A 24,296-nucleotide genomic window follows, 5' to 3' on the forward strand; every position below is an offset into this window, starting at 1 on the left:
CCCCACCCCCCCCACCCCTACGGGCATGTTGTACCTGTAGCAGGATATCCAGGTGTGAGTGGCTCGCCCTCCCCTACACCGTACAGGAAATGTCCCCTCTGTACCGCTGTACCCGGTGCGTACCAACCGTACGGATACATGCGATCCGACCCTCTCCCGGTCCCAACCACCTCCTTAGGGTCGGAGTACACGATCATGCCGACAGCGCCACGGTCTTGGGCACGACGCAGCTGTATGGCAGTTATATTTATGAAAATTAATAAACAATAAATAGAAACTATAGGTAACATTTGCAGAGCAAATGCATAATGCGTCGGTGAAGGTTAGACATCCAGGTAATAAGATACGTCAAAGAACAGTTATATATAGTGGATGCTACCTGAAACGTCTGATCGTTTTCAAAATCATGTTTTTGGCAAATACATAATGTTTACCTTCACTTGGTCTAGCCTAATAAACTGCTGCTCTCTTACTAAAACACGTCCTGTACAGCCCCTCCAACTCTATCCTAACATTGCTACATAAAGTAATCCGACACCAGGGGTGCCTGCTACAGCATCTGTTACCATGGTAACAGTCGCCTGGTCTAGGTCATGGACCTTACTTATTTGGAGAAGAAACTTGATGACAGAATAGTAGACTTCACATGATATATTACACAGTCAGAACAAAATATAAAATCTTTCTGTACTTTATGTATTCATTGGTTTTAAAGATGTTAACTCTTTCTCCCTCACCTTGCGCCCTCGCGCTCCCTTTCCGTACCGAGCAATGGCGATCTTCCCCTCAACAGAAATCCCCTCATCTTTCAGCGTGTTGAAGTCTTCCGTCCGTGCGTAGTTAACGTATACCAGATCTCTCTGAAATTTTGTGTGATAAAGTGAAGCTCATATTGTACGTATCAGTACCAAAAGGATCCCCAATCAACGTATGTCTCCGCCGATCCAAGTTTAATGGTGTCGATCGCACTTACTCGCAGATTTACTTTTCAGTTTCAAAGGTATACCTAACGGGGGGTGCCCTAATTCCGACCTACCCCTAATTCCGTACTAGTTTGAGAAATCCTTGTTGCTGCGTTATGCATGGGAGCACGTACCTGAAAATAACCACAAGAATGGAAATAGTTTTTGTGTTGATGTCGGTAAAAAAAGTTTGTTTTAGTTCGTACACTCCGACAACAGACGAGTGAAAAACCTGTTATATTCAACGCTTGTTCGGGGGTTGACGAGCGTGTCAAAAATGCAGGTTTTGCTTTTCAAACAGTCGCTTTGGAGCAAGTCGCGTAATCGCAAAAAGAGGACTTGTTTGGGACAGAAAAACAGTTGTAGATTGTTTTAGTCATAATTTGTGTATTATAATTTCTAAACCCTCTTCTCAGATCGACCTGTGTTAAACACTGGGTCGGAATTAGGGCACCCCTGTTGCGATAGAACGTTCCACCGGCAAAATGACCAAAAACCTGCCGTGCGTTTCGCGAACCATTACGTTTGGGTGCAAGGCGCTACACTGAAGTGAAATACACAGCTGTGCAGCTTTAATCGTTGTGATCTTTATCTGTCAATATTATAGCTCAAACTGCGCGGGTTTTTGGTCAGATAAACTGCTAACAAAGGTATGTGCGTTTGCATGGAACATAGGTCGGAACTAAGACCCCTCTCGTTACACTAGTCTCTATACCAGGCTAACTGCGCTGGTTGTATATACTACTAGTATCATGATAGGGAAAATATTTGCCGGGGTAGTTTGGAAGCCTTGGGGTTTGACAGGGTGTGGTCGCGCGGGGAAAGCATCAACCTTCCGCGGACTGGTCAACCCACCTGTTTTCTCGTCAGATTGTAGCCAAAACGAATCAAACCGTTTTAGTTATTGAATCATGAACTGGAACTTAGTTCATGTATGAGTGTATGCGTCTGTGATCGTACGCGTGAGCACTTGTCCAAGTATGTTTCTATTGGGCCACACCGACTTAATTTTATGGATGACATCCGCGCGCGCATTCATTTTCGCCTGTTCTCAAAAAAAAAAAGATCACGTCCACCGAGGCTCTGGCCTGGCTCTAGGCCGGAACCGGCCACCCAGGTTACCGAAGCTCCACGACTCAAGAACTCAGTACATGCGTACAGTGCCGATTCTTAAATTCCGCAAAAGGCCAGCATGTGCCGACTTGTCGTATACGTCGCTAAGTACTGCAGCAAATTCACAACACCACACCAGCTTTGTCCTCTGGTTTAGTAGCATTTTTATTTTTAGCCGGAATTTTTTTCTATTAACCCGCGCGCACTACTTTGGGAGTCTTCAGAGGATGTCATCCATAAAATTAAGACGGTGTGACCTTACCTCCACAACCCCAGAAGGTGAGTAAGCTCCAAAAGGCGGCACCACACCAGACATGTTGAACGGTGGGTCGACATCGAGCTGTGGTTCACCGGCAGAACACCTGAAGATTTCATTCCCAGACCTGCCGAAGATGACAGCCAGGCAAAGGATGGCAAACATGGTTTATTTTAGTAAAACGTTAAACTTTATTCCAACACACAATTTACAGAGATCAAATTTTCAGCGACCATTGTCGCCTTCATCAGGATAATTAATGACCAATCACTTCACAACGTGATCTCGCGAGAGTTACGGTTTACAAACACGTGACCTTATTCACACGAGATCACGTTGTGAAGTGATTGGTCATTAATTATCCTGATGAAGGCGACAGTGGTCGCTGAAAATTTGATCTCTGTAAATTGTGTGTTGGAATAAAGTTTAACGTTTTACTATGATTACTACCAACACAGATGAACTTTCATGATAATGGTTATTTTGTTGTTAATTTTATTTGGCACATGAAAACAAGACGATTTGTAGTAAATAATAATGCGAAGAATATGCCGAAGTTAGTGTCAACTTTAAGCCATTCAAATATGTTTTGTATTTAGCAAGCTACCACCTTTTTTAATTACTCAAGAGCCATGAAGGAGGTCAGTGACCTTTGGTGCACTATTATCGAGAAGTGAAAAGTCAAACCTTCAGACATACAGTAGTTCTAGACATAGTTTCAGACAGTTACATTCATTAGGTTATAGTTATTTTGTACTCTTTCAATGTTCTTCTATCCTCGTTACTTTCAATTAGCCTTTGGGTAGGAATTTGCAATAAACGTTAGGCCATAAGATTTAATTTTATGGATGACATACGCGCACGCATTGATTTTCGCCTGTTCTCAAAAAAAAAAAAAGATCACGTTCTCCGAGGCTATTGCCTGGCTCTAGTCCTGGGTAGTCCATGGTAGTTAGCGACAATACTGAGGTAACTATGGAGGATCGCACCCAGGCTACTGAAGCTCCACGACTCAAGAACTCAGTACATGTACATACGTGCAATGCTGATTCATAAATTCCGCAAAAATCCAGCATATGTACCGGTTTGTCGTATACGTCGCTATGTACTGCCGCAAATTCACAATACCTGCTTTGTATTCCTGAGGTTTAGTAGCATTTTAATTTTTGGCCGGAATTTTTTTTATTCGCCCGCGCGCACTAGTTTGGGAGTCTTCAGAGGATGTCATCCATAAAATTAAGGCGATATGGCCTTACAAAGCGTTACATTGTAATCAGCTGTGTCCGTACGTTCGAAGCTGTAACATGAAATCCCCTTGCTGCATTGATATGTAGTTTGGCATGTCGTCTGCTGGTATACGTGTATATGTGGGTTTTAACAATGGTATAAACACCAGGTTAAGCTTGGAAATTGGAAATTGGAAAAAGGGGCCGTGCCGGGCAGTTCCCGGGCTGTTTTTGGCACTTTCGGGCGTGACCCCTACGTGGCCCCGCGGGATACCGTGCGGCTACCGGGCTATTTATGGGTCCGGCGGGGACCCGAGAAGAATTTAATTCTGACTTAAATTCTACCCGGACCCCGCTGTTGAAAATATGCCGTGACCTCACCGTGAGAACACCGACAGGTACCCCTTCGGTTGCCGGCAGTTCACCGGGACAAATTTTCTTAAGTCACAGACCAGATACACAAAATAAAGGTGTGTACTTCGTAACACCGAGTCAAATGTGTGACGTCACAGATCAGGTGATTACAACAAAGGCGTGAACTCTGTATTGGGAACGATGTCTTGGGTCACTACAAGACATCGTCAGAGCATCTGCCGGGTACCTGCCGGGGTCCCACCAATGAGGGTGAAAAGGGTTACAACAAAATGCCAATGAAGAAAACTTTTAATTGTGACCACGATAGTCGGTGCCCTCCCGACTCCTGAGCCCGGCCGGAGCGACCATCCCCGACGGGCACCGGCGCAATTGGGTCCGGTGGTTGCTCTTGGTATTTGATGCCTTGGCTTGGGTAAATATTAGACTTAATTACCTGACTTCTATCACTATTGTTTAGGCAGACATTATACCGCACGTACACAGTAGACTTACCTGGAGTATTGCTTTTGGTAAATCCCGCTTTTGGGTGGACTGTCAAATTCAACGCGCTACCTAAGCTACTATTGCCCTTGGGAAATGCACTACAAATTTTCACACTTTACTCAAGTGAAACTGAGCATGTCTTTTGTCCGTTCATTTGTTTGTCTGCGTTGGTGGCGACATAAAAATAAGTTGAAAAAACTTATTTTTGCAACAAATGCTAAAAAAATAAATTGAAACAAGCAGTCATAGGCGACAATCCTCCGTGAATTTTTATATTTTGCAGATTGGGAACAGTATTCCCCTGAGCATGCCCAGCACCACTTGCACGCTGCCGGCTACGTCCCTGCAAGCGTTCCGGGTTCGCACGCTACACGCGGGGCTATTACCCAACGGCCGGACGAAAACAATTCAACAACATTATCGGGATGTTTCTAAAATATGCATTTTACTTCACGGTGAAAATAAAAAAAAATCGTGCATCACCACCGACATAATGGCACCACATGCCCGATTACGCAGAAATACTACGTACAGAACAATGCGTTTTTGCTGCGAACATGTTTAAAAAACGGTCCCCATACCTTATACATGGGTACGAAACATCTGGTTCTACTTAATGACCCATCCTCACATCTGCTAAAGGAACCCCTCCCCTCCGCTATTCAAAACAACCGTTTATTTGCGACCAGTCCAAAAAACCTGATAAATGTAGGGGTGCTTCTGAAATATTACATCGACCACGAAAACAGCTACGGTAAAAATCAAAATGCGTGCAAAATGGCATACAAAATTACATACCGATTAAACATAGAGAATCTTGTGTTCTAGCTGCGAACACGAAAAAACAACTGCCCACAATACTCCGTCCGGAGGTCATGACCTCCTTCACGGAGTAATGAATATAAAAAATGTTCCTTACCCATCAAGTAGCGCCACGTAGCTGGGTTTGTCTGGGTCCGGGTAGGAGAGCAGCACGTCGTACGGATCGATGTGGGCGGAGTCCAGGCCCTGGTTCTCCCACGTCCGCCTCACGTACTCCGCTAACTCGTACCCGCCCTGGGTCCCCGCCATGTGGGGCTTCTCTGTCAGGATCCTGAACCAAAAATAACGTCGGTATATATCAAGAGAAGTCAATAGCCGCTCAAAGTCTACTGCATCCAATCCGTTTCCAAGGAATTAAGCCGGGAAAATAGTGGGTTCCTTGTACCGCACCAAAAAGTATTTAACACCATCAGCTATCTTATACTTTAATATACAAGAGCCAGATAAGACCTAAAATGGAATATTGTTGTCGCATCTCCGGAGCTGCCCAGAGCTCCCTGAACTGCCTCAACCGAGTTCAAAAGCACTTACAAAATCTTGTTGGGAGTGACATTCGCCACCCTACAACTACTCTCACACAGGCGTAACGTTGCAAGCCTTGCGTTATTTTATCGCTACCTCCACGGCAAATGCTCCGTGGAACTTCATTCGCTAGTGCCCCCACTTCGAACATTCTCAAGAAGGACACGTCCTGCCACTTCCACCGAAGCAAATCACCCTAAAGGCTTTCTTCCTCCATTCTTCACCTCTCAGGAGGAAGTTCCATGCTGAAAGCTTCTTTCCTAGAACAACATCACTTTGGAATAAGCTACCTCGTGATTGCTTCCCCTATGAGTATAACCTTAAACTCTTCAAGTCTAAGGTCAACAAACATCTGTCCTCACTGGCTGTTCTGTAACCAAAAACATTTTAAGTGGCTCCCATGAGCCTTGTTTTGTGGTGACCGATGAAGTAAATAAAAAAAGTTCGCTCAGAGGAACACAAGCAAAACTGTCATGTGAAAAAAACTGACTTGACGTAAGATAATTATCTGGCACATGTTTCATGTAAGACGAAACGCGCATCCAGGCGAGCGGAGTTGTTCGCGCTCACTTCCCGATCATATGCGCCATGCCTGTCCGGTACCGGTGCGCCCACTTCGGCATCGGATGTAATTTCTCACACGAAACATCCGTCAGCAAAATCACGAAAATGTTAAGATAATGGAAGTATGAAAAAGTATTTTAACAAAAACAAGAGTTCCACGACCTCATACTTCGCCAAATGATGTTAACCCTTCCGGTGGACAATTTATACATTTGTACTCATTAACTCAGTGTTTAGTCCTATAATCGAACCAAGCAGATCTATAGAATTTCCTCATTAATTATGCAAATTAGCTCCTGATTTGCATAATTGTCATCTAATTATGTCAAGCATCACTTCAGCTACCTACATACCAAAAATCACTACAACCAGTTCTTGACTTATCCTTCTTCGAGGATTTTTCAACAAACGCTCCTGTAGTTTCAGATGCTGGGGACCCAAACTCATGTCACTTCTTTCCTACTCCAAGAGCTATCTACCAACCAAAATTCGTGACCCTAGCATGTCCAGATCGCGAGATATCAAAACCATAAGTTATGCTGCAGTACCAACAAAAGCCACCAGGGGGCCCAGAATCTAATCATTTCTAGGCCTCATCAAGACCTACCCATATACCATGACAATGCATATTAAGCTTCTTGATTTATGCTGTTCACAGACAGACAGACAGACAAACGGACAGACGGACAAACGCTACTGAAAACATAACCTTTTTGGCGAAGGTAAAAATCCTAACAGACGAAAGATAAATCGTCTCTCGGGACTTCTTTCTTTTACCTGAGGAATTTCTCGATGCGCGCCGGGTCCATCTCGTCTCTGAGCTGAGCAGCCCAGTCTTCCTGTGCCAATACGCTGACAAGAAGCCCGCAGATCGTAGCAAGGATCAGGTACTTTCTTGCGGCCATTGCGTCTAAAAGTGCCGTAGTTATCTGTGGAGTAAACTCCGGCGGAGTGTTGTAATCAGTTGTATCCGTACGTTCAAATCAAGTAGCTTGCAGCTCAGTAGTGCCGAACTGGTGAGTGCTGACAGCACAGTGAGTTAACTGTTGCCGTTACCAGCAGCAGTCGCACCGCGTACTACATCGAATGAATGGTGAACCCCTTTTATATGCGAAGCGCGCGTATCACTCCGCGCAGTTAAGGGCAGCGTGTCACAATACAAAAGGTTTTCAACCCGAATGATCCGTATATGTCAATATGCATGATCAAACTTCAATCGTCAATCAAATACCTACCGTATTTTCATTGTAGACCTGCGGCTGTGTGTGAGAGAGAATAGATAACGGGTGACTCTGATCATGAATGCCAGTTAACTTAAAGGCAGTGCAGACTTTTCAAATTGGTGTTATCTGTTCAAATATTCCACATGAAAGCGCACATCTCAAGCATGGAGTTAAAATACCTCCATGTCTCAAGTGAACACGCCGTTCAGTTTGTTGATGCTGTTGTTCTTTGCACTGCACGAAATGTTGGATTTAGCAATGCCAGGTAATTAGTCAAGGGCGGTGGAGACTTTTCAAATTGGTGTTATCTGTTCAAATATTCCACGTAAAAGCGCATATCTCAAGCATGGAGTTAAAATACCTCCATGTCTGAAGTTAACACGCCGTTCAGTTTGTTGACGCTGTTGTTCTTTGCACTGCACGAAATGTTGGATTTAGCAATGCCAGGTTATTTGGCAAGAGCGGTGGAGACTTTTCAAATTGGTGTTATCTGTTCAAATATTCCACGTAAAAGCGCATATCTCAAGCATGGAGTTAAAATACCTCCATGTCTCAAGTGAACACACCGTTCAGTTTGTTGATGCTGTTGTTCTTTGCACTGCACGAAATGTTGGATTTAGCAATGCCAGGTAATTAGTCAAGGGCGGTGAAGACTTTTCAAATTGGTGATATCTGTTCAAATATTCCACGTAAAAGCGCATATCTCAAGCATGGAGTTAAAATACCTCCATGTCTGAAAGTGCCGTAATCCCGTTCAGTTTGTTGACGCTGTTGTTCTTTGCAATGCACGAAATGTTGGATTTAGCAATGCCAGGTAACTAGTCAAGGGCGGTGAAGACTTTTCAAATTGGTGTTATCTGTTCAAATATTCCACATGAAAGCGCACATCTCAAGCATGGAGTTAAAATACCTCCATGTCTCAAGTGAACACACCGTTCAGTTTGTTGATGCTGTTGTTCTTTGCACTGCACGAAATGTTGGATTTATCAATGCCAGGTAATTAGGCAAGTGCGGTGAAGACTTTTCAAATTGGTGTTATCTGTTCAAATATTTCACATGAAAGCGCACATCTCAAGCATGGAGTTAAAATACCTCCATGTCTGAAAGTGCCGTAATCCCGTTCAGTTTGTTGACGCTGTTGTTCTTTGCAATGCACGAAATGTTGGATTTATCAATGCCAGGTAATTAGTCAAAGGCGGTGAAGACTTTTTAAATTGGTGTTATCTGTTCAAATATTCCACGTGAAAGCGCATATCGCAAGTGAACACGCCGTTCAGTTTGTCGATGCTGTTGTTCTTTGCAATGCACGAAATGTTGGATTTAGCAAAGCCAGGTAATTAGTCAAGGGGGGTGGAGACTTTTCAAATTGGTGTTATCTGTTCAAATATTCCACGTGAAAGCGCATATCTCAAGTGAACACGCCGTTCAGTTTGTTGACGCTGCTGTCCTGGGCACTGCACGGAATGTTGGATTAAACAATTCCAGGTAATTGTCTGGTAATGTTTTGTTTTTGGCCTTGGATGCTTTAGGCAAATATTATCAGACTCCAACCATCACCTTGTCCCATCTTAAGACGTCCAATTGCAATTTATTATATAAAATTAACCTTATACAGAAGTACAAGGTGCATGTACAACTGAATTTTGCTGAAACATACAATTATCACACAATATTGTAGAAATAACTACTGGTGATATATTTAGCATCTTATTAAAAATGATACCTTAGCCACACAGAAAACACCAAATTACTTCACGGAGAACTGTGTCCTAAGGACTCTTGTTTAATATTTCACACGCATATATCACACTTGCAGTCCTAAGACTGAATTATGGTGATAATACATAAATTATTATTAACTTATACAATATAAGACTAAAAGTTAAAAGATATAATTACACAACAAATTAACAAAGTTATTGCACTCAAACACACCACATATGCACGATACAATAAAAACTGGTACAATATATTAGTTAAAAACTGCACGTTCGTGTACTATATGAACTCGGTTCAAATTACTAGTATTAAAATTCATAACAACATTTCTATTATTTGTATAGGATTTGTAAACGTAAGAAGGGGCGAGTTGAAATACATAGAGTATTACGTCGATGAAAGTTAGACATCCAGGTAATACGATATGCCAAAAAGCAGTTACTCAAGCAACTGGGTATGATTTTCCAAAATCATAGTCAAGTCAAGTCAATCTTTATTGCACAACAATTGTAACGGGTACAATGTAAGGCAAACTCTTCAGTACTACATATCAAGCTAGCATCTACTCTCACGTATACAGTATTACCTACAAGTTCTATGTATCGAAAATAATATTCTATTTCAAAAGTTAATATAGTACATGTATATATATATATGGAACATGGCTGACATGATAATGTACAAGTTTTTATATATGACTGTATAAACTAGATTGTACATCAGTTGGTTGAATCAGATATGATATGATTTCTTTTAACTAAAGCTTTGGATATATACTGGCCTATGTACAGGGAAATTTCGTCGGAACATGACATGAGAAGTGTAAAAGTATCTGAGATTGTTTTAGGTAATGTTATATGTGCCTTATTGGTGATCGCATCCATAAGTGTTTCTCTTTCTTCGGTGTAGGACGTACATGATAACAGAAAGTGCATTTCATCTTGTACAGTATCCTTGCAAGTCTGTGAGTGTCTGGTACATTGTTATTGCTTGAGTAACTGCTTTTTGGCACATAGAGTATTTACTTAATATGTGTCCTGCTCGTTCAGAAGGGTTGTCATATAGGGGATAGGACTTTTTTGCTATCTATTCGTACGTGCTTTAAAAGAGTCAAGTAGATGTGATGATCTTGTTGTTTTAGCACTGATCCCACTGGGGTATGGGGGTAGCCAGTCTAAAAGTCTCTGAATGCAGCAGTCGTGTAGCGAAGTTGTAGCACAGCTGGCGGAGGCGGTTTTCTTATGCTGAGGTCACATTTCCAAACCGGGGCTCGGTCGGGCAGCTTTCGGGAACGAAAAGTATGATATAAAAGAAAACAAAACAAAACACAGAAACGTTTTTGATAATAATCATGGGCACTATATCTATATACTCTTGATATGGATTGTTAATTTTTCGTTCATACAAACTGCCCGGCCGGGCCCTGGTTTGGAAATGTAACCTAAGCATAAGGTAGGCAAGTCGTGTTGTTTCCATGCCTCTGGGTAGAAAGTGTAAGCGGGGCCCAATATTGTCCGACAAGCCCTTACACAGCGTCTCTGAGAAGCAATTGAACATCACTAGCCTTTCACCAGACCTTTCTAAGTGGTTATGATGGTAAGATTCGAAGGAAATTCGTTAGGAAAATTAAATATTGTTCTTCCGTATTTCACACACCACACATCCGCACACACCACACATATACATACACAGACACATGCACACACACACACACACACACACACACACACACACACACACACACACATACATACACACACACACACACACACATACAGAGGCAGGCGCACCTAAACGGTATCTCCGATTTTTACTGAAGTAATTAATGAAATGCAATACAAAAATGATACAATTACTATATCAGTACCATAAAAGATACATAAGACACCAAGTACATATTGCAAGTAGATGTGCTATACGGTTTACATAGATCATAAATGTGGAATATCTAGAGTGTATCTAAATATGCATGTCCATATTATAGATCCGGCGTATCTATCTATCTAGATATTGAAGATATGAAATCTCTTATTGCAATATAATGTGTCAACAAAAAATAAAATTGTTTAACATGTACAGTGAGTAATTGTTGAAATACAACAATGTGTATTGACTCATTGTGGATGTACAGTAAGGCGCGGTTTCATAGTAGTTTTATAGTCAGCACAGCATTACAATTATAACGTTATACTCGATCGCGTAGTACAGTTTATAAAATTCCATAAAAGTAGCCCATTACTTTTTCATATATGACTAATTGATATCTATCGCATATTCTTCATATATTGACTTTTAAAATACACTAGAGATGCTATTTCAACAGACTAAACTTAAGGTAAATTACCCTAACTATTAGTGTTAATGATGAATTATTGTGCATTTTGCCGCACTGGGCTAAGCACGGACCACATATTACCAGTCTTATACAATGTATGTAACGTGAGATTTTTTTCGACTTCCTCTCGCTTCGTGGTCATTGTGATAATGTAGATGGCTCTGTGAGTAGTTAGAGTTGGTTAATCGAAGGCTGCAATGAATATAAATTTCTTTGTACTGTTCAAATACCTAAAATTTGAAAAAAAATTAACTTAATCAAAAAGATGGCTTCTTTTGTTATCAATCGAAGTTAATAGTAAACCAAGAGAGACTATGCTAAGCAAATGCATCTTTGTTACATGTATCACTATCGCGTATATCTGATCTATTGATTTGATTTTTACTAGTTTGCACATTAAACAAAACAGACAGTAATAATACAAAACAAGGATAAAAACAGGTGCAGGAGGAGGAGGGGAGAAGCATGGAATGCTTATACAAGGCCCTCCTCCTCTAAACTTTACAAAATTAAATATAATCAATAAATGGAAATAATACAATAGAAAATGGAAATAATACAATAAGGATAATCAAGTAATATACGGTATAAATTAATGAAATAAGGTAATGTAAGTTATAAATGCAGTGCAATAATGATAATGATAATAATTCTTATGAGTTAAAATAAGACAGAACACTAAATGAAACTACTACAGGGGGCTAGGTTCGAATATCAGATGGTTTTTCAGAGCTTGTTTGAGTGAGAGAAGAGACAAGGATTCTTTAGGGCTGGAGCTAGTTCATTCCATAAGGTGATACCTTTGTATCTAACCGACATTTGGGCAAATGAAGTTTTTACTAGGGGGATATGAAAATGGGAACGTTTGCGAGTTTACAAAGCAGCCTTCTTTGGTTTTTGTGTTTGAAGAGGAATTCTCTCAAACGATTCTGGCCCTGTTATCTTATAATTCGCATTTCGGAAACTAACAGGATCGGCAAACATTTGGAGAATGGAGGATATAGCCGTCAATACGCATGTCTGTGGGATCTGCTTGCATTTAGCCAGTTTTGCTAAGTCCTCGCCATAGTCGTCATCTATCTGAAATATAGTGTGGGCGTAATGTGGTGGCAATCCCGCTTCTACACGGCGCTTAAAATCTTCGGCAACTTCTTCATCCATGACTATCTTAGAGGGGAGACTCAGCCTACCCGCTAACACACCTACAGCAAATTTTACCTGGATTTCAAACAGAGGAAACGTCGGAGATTCATGTAAAATCCCTATAAACGACATGGTAGGGTAGCACGTGTTGATGATATATTTGTATAACGGGTAAGCTCTGCCCTGATCCACTGTGATGCCACAGTCGGGAGTTAGGAAGGGAAACCTGAGGCGGTAGCCTGTACAGTAGATAATGTCGTCTGCGTGGAACTCTTGTCCATCCAGAAACCTGACGATATTTGGACCTATGATAGTCTCTACTCTGCTAGCCTGGCTGACATTAGGAGGGAGTTTACCCAGTTTAAGTAAGGGAGGGTTGGAGTGACTGATGACGACACGCTCGGCCACCTCGGCGATCTGCACACACAGGTCTAAACCTGAGTAAGAGGCCCCGATGATGACGACGTTCTTCCCACGGAACGGGTCAGGGACCCGGTAGTTGTGACTGTGCACGGTCCCGCCCTGGAACCGGTCCGCACCGGGGATGGCCGGGACATACGGGAAGGAATACCGCCTACAGATAAAAAATGGATGAAATGAGATGTTTTTTTTTCATTCATTCCATGCCGTCACCATTCATTTCATACATGGTGACGGCACACTCAGTTTTTTTAATTTTTCTGTCGCTACCAAAGAAGAGAACAATAGACAATACCCATTTTCACCCTAATATTTAAGGAAAGTCGTGTAAAGTGCCAAGGGCAAAGATGGGTGGCATGGCAGGATTCAAACTCTGGACCTTGGTTCCGAGCCGAACACTCTGCCGCTACGCTACATGTTGGTCCTCCGTAAATAATTTCATCGGGTTGGCGAATGATAATTTGAATTTCTATTTCCCCCTGTCTTCATCCCTCTTTTTCTGCCCTCCTTCCTTTCCCCCCTCTCTCCATTCCTATTTCCATTCCCTTCATCCCTCCCCCCCTCCCCTTTCTTTTGTCTCCCCCTGTCCATTCCTATTTCCCCCTCTTCATCTCTCTTTTCAGCCCCTCTTCTTCCTTTTCCCCTATCTCCTTTCTTTTTCCTTCTCTCCTCCCTATTTTCCCCCTCTTCATTCCTATTCCCCCTCTCTTCATCCCTTTGTCTCCCCCTCACATTCCTTTTTCTCCTCCTCTCTCCTTTCTATTTCCCCATCTCTTCATCCTTTTTTCTCCCCTTCTCCTTCCTTTTTCTCCATTCCTATTTTTCCTCTCCACCCCTTTTTCTCCCCTCCCCTCCCCTCTCCTTCCTTTTTTCTCCCCCTCCTTCATTTCCCCCCTCTCCATCCCTATTTCCCCTCTCTCCATTCCTTTTTTCTCCCCTTCATCCCTCTTCCAATTTTCTCCCTCTCATCCCTCTTCCAAGTTTCTCCCTCCCTCTATCGTCCTTCCCATCTCATTCGCTCTCTCTCTATCCCTGTCCGTCTGTCCAGACGTACCCAGTACAAACCATGACTGCATCAAACTGCTCAGTGCTGTGTTTGTCTGGAGCCGTGACGTCAGAGATCGTGACGCTCCATTTCACGGTGCCGTTAACTTGAACAGGCTTCACCGCGTCAACCCTGGTCTGGAACTGTAGAACAAAACAATCGGTTATAAGATGCCAAAAGAAATGTCAGGCCCCAACTCATCTCTCTCGTAGTTGCCCTGATTCTACTGAAATACCTTGATACGTCCTGATGTAGGTCCCACATTCAGAAGCTGCAGATGGTTACCCCCAACCCGTTAGGAAATCCACACTAAAAACCGAAAAAGTATCCAATAACTTCCGATTCCATTGGTACAAAAGGCTTTAAAAAAGATAATAGTTAAGAAACCTCTTGTCTCTCTTGTCTAGTTTTCCTTCTTTTTTTATTTTGTTATACCCCAATTAAAAACGGGTGAAAACAAACTACTATAAAAACCTATGCTACTTTATTCACCTACTGTACAATTACACCTGTTAAATCCTTCTCAGCACCAATACATTTAATGATTCAGTCTAAATGGTAAGAGCTTTTCTGTATTCTTGTAGTTTTACAACGTAATTATATAAATACATACATGTTTTTATTGGTTGTTACGTGATGTTAGTAGGCCCCAAAATGCGCAACTCAGTGTCTATGCAGGAGAACGACAGAAGATGTTGCTATGTGTTTTAGTTTAGTATTTATATAGATATATAGATAGATGTAGATTCATCGTTCATCCCTTCATAGCTTGTACGACAAATTGAAATTGTATGTTGTGTATCACATCGATTACAATGAGGATACCTGAATATACTTGTTTAGTCCAAAGTGCGCGGCATACCCCTCCAGGTACTGCAGCACCTCCTGGCGAGAGAGGTAAGACTGCAGGCTACTCTCGAATGGAAAGTCCGAAAATGGCATCGATTCCTTTGGAATATTTGTCCTTTTTGAGAAAAAATACCCCTTTTCACACACATGAGCGATAATTAAACTAAGTATTCTCATTGTCTTACCGAATTTTGTATCTATAGGCCAACCTATAGTGTGAAATATGACATATTACCGAAGAATGTGTACTACCAATAATCACACACAGCACACGCAAGCACACACACACACACACACACACACACACACACACACACACACACACACACACACACACACACACACACGCACACACACACACACACACACACACACACACACACATCATGCACTTGATTGAGGTATTTTTTCTTCCACGAAATCGAAATGAAGAACAAATGTACAAATATCCTATGATCATACCAAAATGTCGAGTCGGACGTGTTATCAGACTGTGCAAACCTGACTAACTAGTTTGAGCCTAATGAACTTTGAACCAACAGCTACAGTTATAAACTACGAAACTGTAAATTTACAGGTAAAGTACAGGGGAACATGGTCCAAACCTCAGGGTTTTGTACATGCTGGAGTGTACCGGGAGCCCGCTGTCGTCAGTGCCGGTCCGGTCTGTGTACACCCAGGTCCCTCCCACCGCCGAGCCCTGCTCGTACACGGTCGGCGAGAAGCGATCCGGGTCGGCTGACAGATAGCGAGCCGCGCACAGGCCGTTCGCACCCGCGCCGATCACAGCAACACCAAGCACCATTCTTGTGGGAAACAGATCCAGCTCAAAGATATGTTGCTAATGGTGACTCATGATAGTAGTATTGTCGGGGTTAAACATTTAAGACTTTATCAAGGAGTACTGAAGTGGGTGGCTGTGGGCTAACCTTCAAGCTCTAGATAGATCTCTGACCCGGAAGTAGAATTGAACTTTGAACTTTATTCGTCACCTTACAGCAGTGGCACAATCGGTCATGCCGCGTGTAGAATACAAAATGAAAAGCAAATTATATTCAAACATTATGACACACAACTAACAGATATAAATCATAAAGGCAATTATAACAAATTATAGCAAGGGAATGCAAGAAAATTTTGAGGGCCGCGCCCTCTTTCATGTGTTTGTAGTGTGCATGTCACATTGTATCTAGAGGTTTGTTTTTAAACGGTTCACATCAGGACACCCAACTAACACATCTAAATCATAAGGAAATTATAACAAATTAACGTTTAACCAAGGCAATGCAAGGAAATAATATAGGTAAGAAACAATTATGGTATTAGCAATGAATTAGGCCACACCGACTTAATTTTATGGATGACATCCGCGCGCGCATTGATTTTCGCCTGACGCCCTCAAAAAAAAAAAGATCACTTCCTCTGACCTGGCTCTAGGCCAGGGTAGTCCATGGTAGTTAGCGACAATACGGAGCCGGGCACCCAGGCTACCGAAGCTCCACTACTCAAGAACTCGGTACATTGTACAGTGCCGATTCATAAATTCCGCAAAAAGCCAGCATGTGCCGGCTTGTCGTATATGTCGCTAAGTACTGCCACAAATTTACAACACCAGCTTTGTATTCCTGTGGTTAAGTAGCATTTTTATTTTTGGCTGGAATTTTTTTATTCGCCCGCGCGCACTAATTTGGGGGTCTTCGGAGGATGTCATCCATAAAATTAAATCGGTGTGGCCTTAGCTAACTTAAGAGACAGGTAATATACAAAAGACATGTAACAAGAGTTCCACGATCTCATACCTTCGCCAAATGATGTTAACCCTTGCGGGTGACGAATTATACAATTTTAATCATTGATTTTGTAAATAAGAGCCTCGTTTGCATGGATTATATCAGTTGATCATATTCTCCATCCAATGACAGCCTTATCATAACAAAAAGGCTATTATAGCACTTCCTCATAAATTATGCAAATGAGGTCATGATTTGAATTAATTATGTTTATTGATGTTCACCTTCACTTAACTTCCAAATGTGGCAAGTATGAAATTCACAGCAGTTACAACTATGGAATTATAAAAAAATTCCATTAATTATGCAAATTAGGTCCTAATTTACATAATCTATATCCTCAGCTGTTTTTCTCGTTCTCAAGTAGATGTCACAAGTGTTTCATAGGTCTATTATCGAACAAAGCAGATTTATAGAATTTCCTCATTAATTATGCAAATTAGCTCCTGATATGCATAATTGCCATCTGATTATGTCAAGCATCACTTCAACTACCTACATACCAAAAATCACGACAATACGTCAACTGGTTCTTGAGTTATCGTCCTCGAATTTTTTTCAACAAATGCTCCTGCAGTTCCAGAACAAGGCGCTAGGGGACCCAAACTCATGTCACTTCTTCCCTACTCCAAGAGCTATCTATCACCAAAATTCGTGACCCTAACATGTCCAGAACATGAGATATCAAAACCGGAAGTTCAGCTGCAGTACCTAGGAAAGCCGCCAGGGGGCCCAAAATCTAATCATTTCTAGGGCTCATGAAGACCTACCCACCTACCAAGTTTCATTCCAATCCATCCACTGTGTCTTGAGTTATCTTGCTAAAACCACACACACACACACAAACACACACACACACACACAAACGCTACTGAAAACATAACCTTCTTGGCGAAGGTAACAATGTATGATAACTAAAGGTGATAAACTACAATAGGAGGTACAAGGCATGCGTATACATAGGAAATGGAACATAAGGATAACGTAATTAGTAATTAATAGTGCAGAGTAAAAGAAAAGTGATGAATTTAATAATCCAACAATACCAAGCCTTGGGGGGGAACAGGGGTAAGTGCTTATTGATGTGGCAACATTTGTGTTAAGCCCCTGTCACACATAACCAAATATGGCCTTGGACCGGAACACTAGCTGAACACTCACTGTGGGGTCGTGTGGTGTAGCGGCAGTGTGCGCGACTCGGAACCTAGAGGTCCCGGGTTCGAGTCCTGACATGCCACCGATCCTGTGCCCTTAGGAAAAGCACTTAACACGACTTTCCTCACTTCGCTCAGGTGAAAATGAATATTGTCCTGTCATGTATTTGTCCCCTGTGTTGGTGGCGGCATTAATATAAGTTGAAAAAACTTGAGTGTGCCGTCACCACGTCTGTGTTTATTCCAAAATTACATGTTGGAATAAAAATAATAGAAAAAAAACACTAGCTGAACTCTCGCAAACATTGGTTTAGTCTAGGGGCAGGAAGGGAAGCACGGTTAGCTGGACCGGCTGGTGCTCGGGCAAGTCAGCTACTCTCTGCTCACGGCCTCAGCCGAAGGTTTCAAAATGCTAAAAATATTTGGGTGTGGATGGGAGACTTGCCATGATTGGATGGTGTAGTTCGGGGCGTGGTTGGCAGTCAAATTTGACTCAAGCTTAACTAAAATTCGATTCGATTCGATTCCTATAGAAAGGGAGGCGTGGCTTAAATCTTGCCAGAATGCTCCCGGTTGGTGTTCCGGGGGGATATATTATATAGAGATATAAATATAGATATGGAAACGGACATGTACTGTAGCCTCTACCAGGCTTCGGGAGGTGGCTGGAATAGGTAGACATTGACCAAATGGAGAGATAACATGTCGTCAGCTAGTGCAGTTTGCCGCAACCGTTGAAAAAAGCCAGGTTTTCAACTTTTGTTTATACACCCGAGAAGATAAATTCCCCCAGGACCTGAACGAGGTTTTGAGAGACAAGAAACAGAGGCAGGACCGGGACAGCCGCTATTGATGCTCAACGATTCAGACAGGCCTGGATTCAGAGGTCGATCTCAACAACTAAATCTATTTCACTGTGATAAAGGACTAAGGTCAGGACACTTCACATTTTAATAGACTGTTCAACAAGTGAGGGAGAAGTTATAGAGTCTTAGATTTTATTCACCATTAAAAAATCACACCCTTCACTACCAATAAGTCCATCACATTAAAGTAGAGCTGAACAAAAAACAAGAATTTGGAGATCTTATACCTCCATGAAATATTTTGAATTTTTGTAAATGTTTTATTATTTGTCTCATTGACCATGGAAATAAGGTCGTAATTAGCATAATCTAGTTTAATTTATGGTTTTCTAAATTCAAATGACAATATTTTTCGTATAAAATTCCTTTCCTTTGTCATACTTCATTTCAACATGTCCTCATTAATTATGCAAATGGATTCTACATCAACATAATATATGCAAAGTCGTGGTAACCTTTAAGGTCTCGGACCGGAGTTTTTTTCACGATTTTGGATCCGGCGGACACCCTCAGACCGAAGGGCTATAACTCCGCCAAAAAAAGTACGCCGGGAAATCTCATTACATCAGTCAACTGAGGTTTCCAGCCGGCTTCCGATACAATTTTGGTTATTGTCCGTCGACTCTATAATTTGGGTAGAAACTGTAGTTAAACGTAAATTTTGGATACGAAAAATGTAGTTTTTTTGCAGTTTTTTCAACGGACCTGCTTGGAAAAAACGAATTTTCCCAGGCTAACGGCTTATATGCTGAAATAGCTTACTACTTTCTGTTTACTGAAAAACAGAAAAAAAATATAGGTTGTTGCGATAAGTTTTTCACAAAATCCGGTGACGCGAACCCCTAGAAATTCCACATAGAACGCAGCTATTTGGGTCATCAGGCGACAAACCGCATCACCCTTGCTCGCGGACTAATACCAAAAACGCTTCGCTGGCCGTCCAACTTCACCGCGCCGAAAAACACTACAATCCCAAGGCTTTTTGATCAATTCAAAACCTAGTTGAAAATCTACAGCGATCACCGAGCTATGGGGAGCCAAACCTAGCGTGACAACCTCGCAGATCCGGCGATTTACTGCGCACTATTTGGAACCCTGGTCAGAATTAAACTCCGACCCGGAACCTTAAGTAACTTACACATGTCACAAGGTATAAAATTCCCATCATTCACCAGAATTTTCAGAGTCCAGAATCACAGAATTTTCACATTAATTATGCAAATTAGATCATCATTTGCATAATTGGTATCCGTTGGTGTTCCGACTGCCACAGATTAAATACATCACATGTATAAAGGTACTATTATATAAAAACACTGTAATTATAGAATTTCCTCCTTAATTATGCAAATTAACTCATTTGCAAAATTTGCATTTAATTATGTACAACCCTAGCTCTCTGTCACCTACACAGCAAAAATTATGAAAATATCTGGACTTATTGGATTTTAAGATTTCGACAGAAAGTCCCCTGCAGTTCCAGAACAAGCTGCTAGGGGGACCAAACCCACACCACTTATAGGAATAAATACAGGAAAAGCTACTGTCACCAAAAAGTCAAGACCATAGCATGTTCAGGACAAAAGATACAGAAACCGGAAATTCTGCTGCAGTACCAAGGTTATCCACCAGGAGGCCCATATTTGACCTTGACCTTTGTCTTACCAAGACTTACCAGCATACCAAATATCATCACAATCCATTAAGGCGTTATGAAGTTATACTGACAAGTGTGCGGAAACACAAACACGCACGCACACACACACACACACACACACACACACACACACACAAACAAACAGATAGACACACACATTCAGACACACCAAAAACAATACCTTCATTTTTCATGGAGGTAGCAAAATTTTACATTTAACCAAGACAACAGTTTTGCAGAAAAGAGTCACTCCAGTCAACATTAAAATTGAAAGGAATAATTATTGCCCCATAATTCTAGAATTGAATTGAAGTTGTTTATTGCAAATCCCTGCACCCGAGGGCTAATTGCATACAGACATTGACAAGAAAATGTGGTGATACATGTATAAGACTATTTGCTAACAGGAACTTCTACGTGTACGATATACATATCGAACCTACTATCTCTACTTAAATCTAATAACGTTGGTAAACATACAGGATAAAAAAGTAAATATGCAATATGTGAACAGGTAATAGGAGCAAGGTAACTGCTATTCTAATCTATTCTATTCTATTAAACTATTCTTGTCATGCTATTAGGGGGTTTGACTTTTTCTCAGGAGGCAGTGGGAGATGAATTGTCCGACTCTTTGAAAAATAAATGGGTTGGGGGACTTTAGCAATAATATAGTCTTTTGTTGTTGGTTGAGATATGAAAAACTTGGGGAAATATTGGCGACTTCTTTGAATAACATTTTTCTTTCAAAATCGTAATGAGAACACTGACAGATAAAATGCATTTCATCTTCCACTGCTCCCTCTGTACAGTATTTATAGAATCTTTCGCTTACAGGCAGTTTCTTATATCTTCCTCTCTCTATCTCTAATATGTGAGCGCTTAGTCTCATTTTACATAGAGATGATCATCAGGGTGATGCAGATAGGTTTCAATATTGTAGTCAGATTTTAGTGACGCTGAAGAAGAGTGATGGATGTCACTCGAAACGTCCGGAAATAAATAAAAATCCGTAACTGATCCAGTATTAGAGTTTGAATTTTCTTACGAGTATCGTTTACCTGGATGTCTAACCTTCATCAACGCATAGGGGACAATATTTAATTATCTTTGATGATTGAAGTGACTGACGGGTGCCCAGTTTTATCAAATCTCATTATTCTTTTAGGTAAATAAGTACACTACGTATTTAAACATCGCCATAAATAATAAGCAGTTAGACGTATCAAATGTAACTAAAGAGTGAAATATGCTGAAATGTGAGTTGTCTAAATGTACATGCCCGTTAACGAAACATGTTTTAAAAAAAACTAAAAGGTCAGAAAGGTCAAACAGGTGGTCATTGGGTCGCGGGTTGTGATCTTATCTGAACTGGTTTATCAACATTAGGGTTAGCCATTTTGGATGTATTACGCCCAGCAGCAAGCCGACAGTAGTTTGTTTATTTCGCATTATGGAGGTTTAAACCGGCAGTTTTGTAAAATACACAAGTAAAAGCTGTGTATGACCGGACTGTAAGGTTTGAACCACTCACACCGGGAAGGTCTCCTGTTTTCTTTCGATCAGTGCGGTAGGATCTTTATCGTGCTCGAGCAAGGCAACTACATCTGAGAAGACGTCCCCAACTGAAGCGAGGTACTCATTTATACCTGAGTCAAGTGAGGAAATAGGTGTAAAGTGCCTCTCACGATTGCAAGGACACAGAAGTGGACCTTGCCAGAGGATTCGAACACAGAACCTTCAGATGCTGTGACAACAATCCTGACTACAAGACCACCTTGTCACCGATTGACCCACCGCAACAGACCGACGTTTAACAGGTAAACACATGCTTGACGAACAAATCGGAAAAAAGCTAATATTTTTTTTATATTATGGTCTGAAAAAGAGAAGTCAAACCCCTTAGACATAGTTTTAGACATAGCTTTAGCTCTACACAACTACCTTTTATCATGTAGATTTTAGTTATTTTATACTACGTTTCATTGTTCTTTTATGTTTGTAATCTGCAATTATAGCCCCCCGGGCATGAATTTGCAATAAACTTCTATACCAATGCAATGTATTGTCTAAATCCTATAATGGTCTCTTTTTTTTTCTTTTTACAGAAGACAGTCACATCGTCGTGACTCGATGAAAACATACAAAACTAGAGTTCGATGATCTCATACCTCCATGACATGTGTATTGCTTTCATAAATCTTACGCATGGTGATGACCAACTGTAATTGTCTTACATTTTTCACCGCATATATTCAAATTATATGAGGCCATTTGCATATATTGTATCAATTGATCATACTCTCCACCGAATGACAGGGTCATCTTAAGAAATAAGGCTATTCCAGCGTTTCCTCATAAATTATGCAAATGAGGTCCTGATTGAAATAAATTATGTTTAGTGATGTTCACCCTCACTGAACTTCCAATTATGGCAAGTATTAAACTCCCAGCAGTTACCACCATAAAATTGTACCAATTTGCCATTTATTATGCAAATTAGGTCTTCCTTTACATAATCGTTATCAGCCAATGATCTTGTCGTTCTCACTAACATATGTCTATAGAGTTTTATAGCCCTAATATGAAATACAGCAGATTTATAGAATTTCCTCATTAATAATGCAAATTAGATCCTGATTTGCATAATTGTATTTTGATTATGTCAAGCATCACTTAAGCTACCTACATACAAAAATCATGATGATCCATCAAACGGTTGTTCAGTTATCCTCTCTCGAAGATTTTCAAAGAAACCATCCTGCAGTTCCAGAACAAGCCGCTAGGGGGCCCAAACTCACGTGACTTCTTCCCGAGGACATGAGCTACCTACCATCCAAAATTTCCTACTTGTTCATGCAGGAGGTACTGAATCCCATTCAGGTGGCAGGCGTGGTGCTGGTGATGTTAGGAATAGCGATAGTTAGCGTGCAAACATGGCGGACACATCGCCAGAAGGAACGACAGAGGGAACTCTTTGAAACACTCCATTTTGATCCTAACGAAAAATAAGGCCATATGGAGATTAATAATTATAAAAAGTATTTGAAAAAGTATACGTGTCTTGGTGTTTGTAAATTGGATGTAAATTATTCTGTTTGTCTGCTCAATTTGAACGATTTTGCATTTATTAGTTTGATAAATGAATTGTCCATGGTATATAGTGAAATTAGCAATCAGACCATCAAATGTATCGCGTATCACCTATTGGTCCATATGTAATTGATTATATGTAGGGATACAAACCTACAGAATTTCTTTTAGATGTCCTTACAAACGACAGTTTGATCTTTTCTGTGGATTAAACACGTGCTCATAGATAGTAGAACAATATCAGCATAATTTTGATGATTCATATCGTTTTCTGATCATATGTTGCTGATGTGGCTGATTTGTAATTCTTATTTGGAACACAAAATTGAAGGTAGAAAATAGGTTGGTAGACAATTGCTGTACATGCCTGAACTGTATTGGATTGCATTGGATTAGGCTGTAGTAAAAATGTCATCATCCACTTTGCATCAAACCGTAATTTGTCTGCTTCAGTCCAAAGGGCCTCCTTTTTTCAGCACTAGTGTTTATGCTATGTGTCTCAGAACGAAACATTATCATTATTTTAAATATTTAAGTTTCCAAAAGCTGCATTAAATTTGTAACCTAGATTACTTTCATAGTGTTTTTTACGATACATTATCATCACCCAACAAAGCGTATCACTTTTTGCATACAGTTTTATAATTAGACTATATGTAAATTCAGTATCCATCCCGAA

At 41.0% G+C, this 24,296-nt stretch overlaps 2 protein-coding genes across 2 annotated transcripts in view; both read right to left on the reverse strand.

The window, feature by feature from the left end:
• The window catches only part of LOC109473230 (glutamate carboxypeptidase 2-like), a 16,544-nt gene extending 9,316 nt beyond the window's left edge, over window positions 1-7,228 (reverse strand). The window contains exons 1-5 of the mRNA XM_019773106.1: window positions 7,101-7,228; window positions 5,335-5,508; window positions 2,338-2,458; window positions 738-860; window positions 35-230 (exon numbers count right to left, since the gene is read on the reverse strand). Coding sequence (XP_019628665.1) covers window positions 35-230; window positions 738-860; window positions 2,338-2,458; window positions 5,335-5,508; window positions 7,101-7,228 — 742 coding nt within the window. The remainder of the gene's footprint in view (window positions 1-34; window positions 231-737; window positions 861-2,337; window positions 2,459-5,334; window positions 5,509-7,100) is intronic.
• Window positions 7,229-12,441: 5,213 nt separating this feature from the next.
• Window positions 12,442-16,000, reverse strand: LOC109473233 (flavin-containing monooxygenase FMO GS-OX-like 2). The gene is made up of 4 exons (XM_019773109.1): window positions 15,663-16,000; window positions 15,034-15,172; window positions 14,218-14,351; window positions 12,442-13,317 (listed from the first exon to the last, which is right to left on the reverse strand). Exons 1-4 carry the CDS (start codon window positions 15,860-15,862, stop codon window positions 12,474-12,476), a joined length of 1,317 nt encoding a protein of 438 aa, XP_019628668.1. The 5' UTR covers window positions 15,863-16,000; the 3' UTR covers window positions 12,442-12,473.
• Between the last annotated feature and the right edge of the window lie 8,296 nt (window positions 16,001-24,296).

The sequence above is a fragment of the Branchiostoma belcheri genome, unplaced genomic scaffold, assembly GCF_001625305.1.
Source record: "Branchiostoma belcheri isolate BF01 breed outbred unplaced genomic scaffold, Haploidv18h27 scaffold296, whole genome shotgun sequence".
Lineage (NCBI taxonomy): Eukaryota > Metazoa > Chordata > Leptocardii > Amphioxiformes > Branchiostomatidae > Branchiostoma > Branchiostoma belcheri.

Coding starts and splice junctions, on each gene's coding strand:
- LOC109473233 (XM_019773109.1), bottom strand. CDS start 15,862: ATGGTGCTTGGTGTTGCTGTGATCGGCGCGGGTGCGAACGGCCTGTGC. Junction 14,352..15,033: donor GACTAAACAAGTATATTCAG/GTATCCTCATTG, acceptor TTTGTTCTACAG/TTCCAGACCAGGGTTGACGC. Junction 13,318..14,217: donor GCAGTCATGGTTTGTACTGG/GTACGTCTGGAC, acceptor TTTTATCTGTAG/GCGGTATTCCTTCCCGTATG.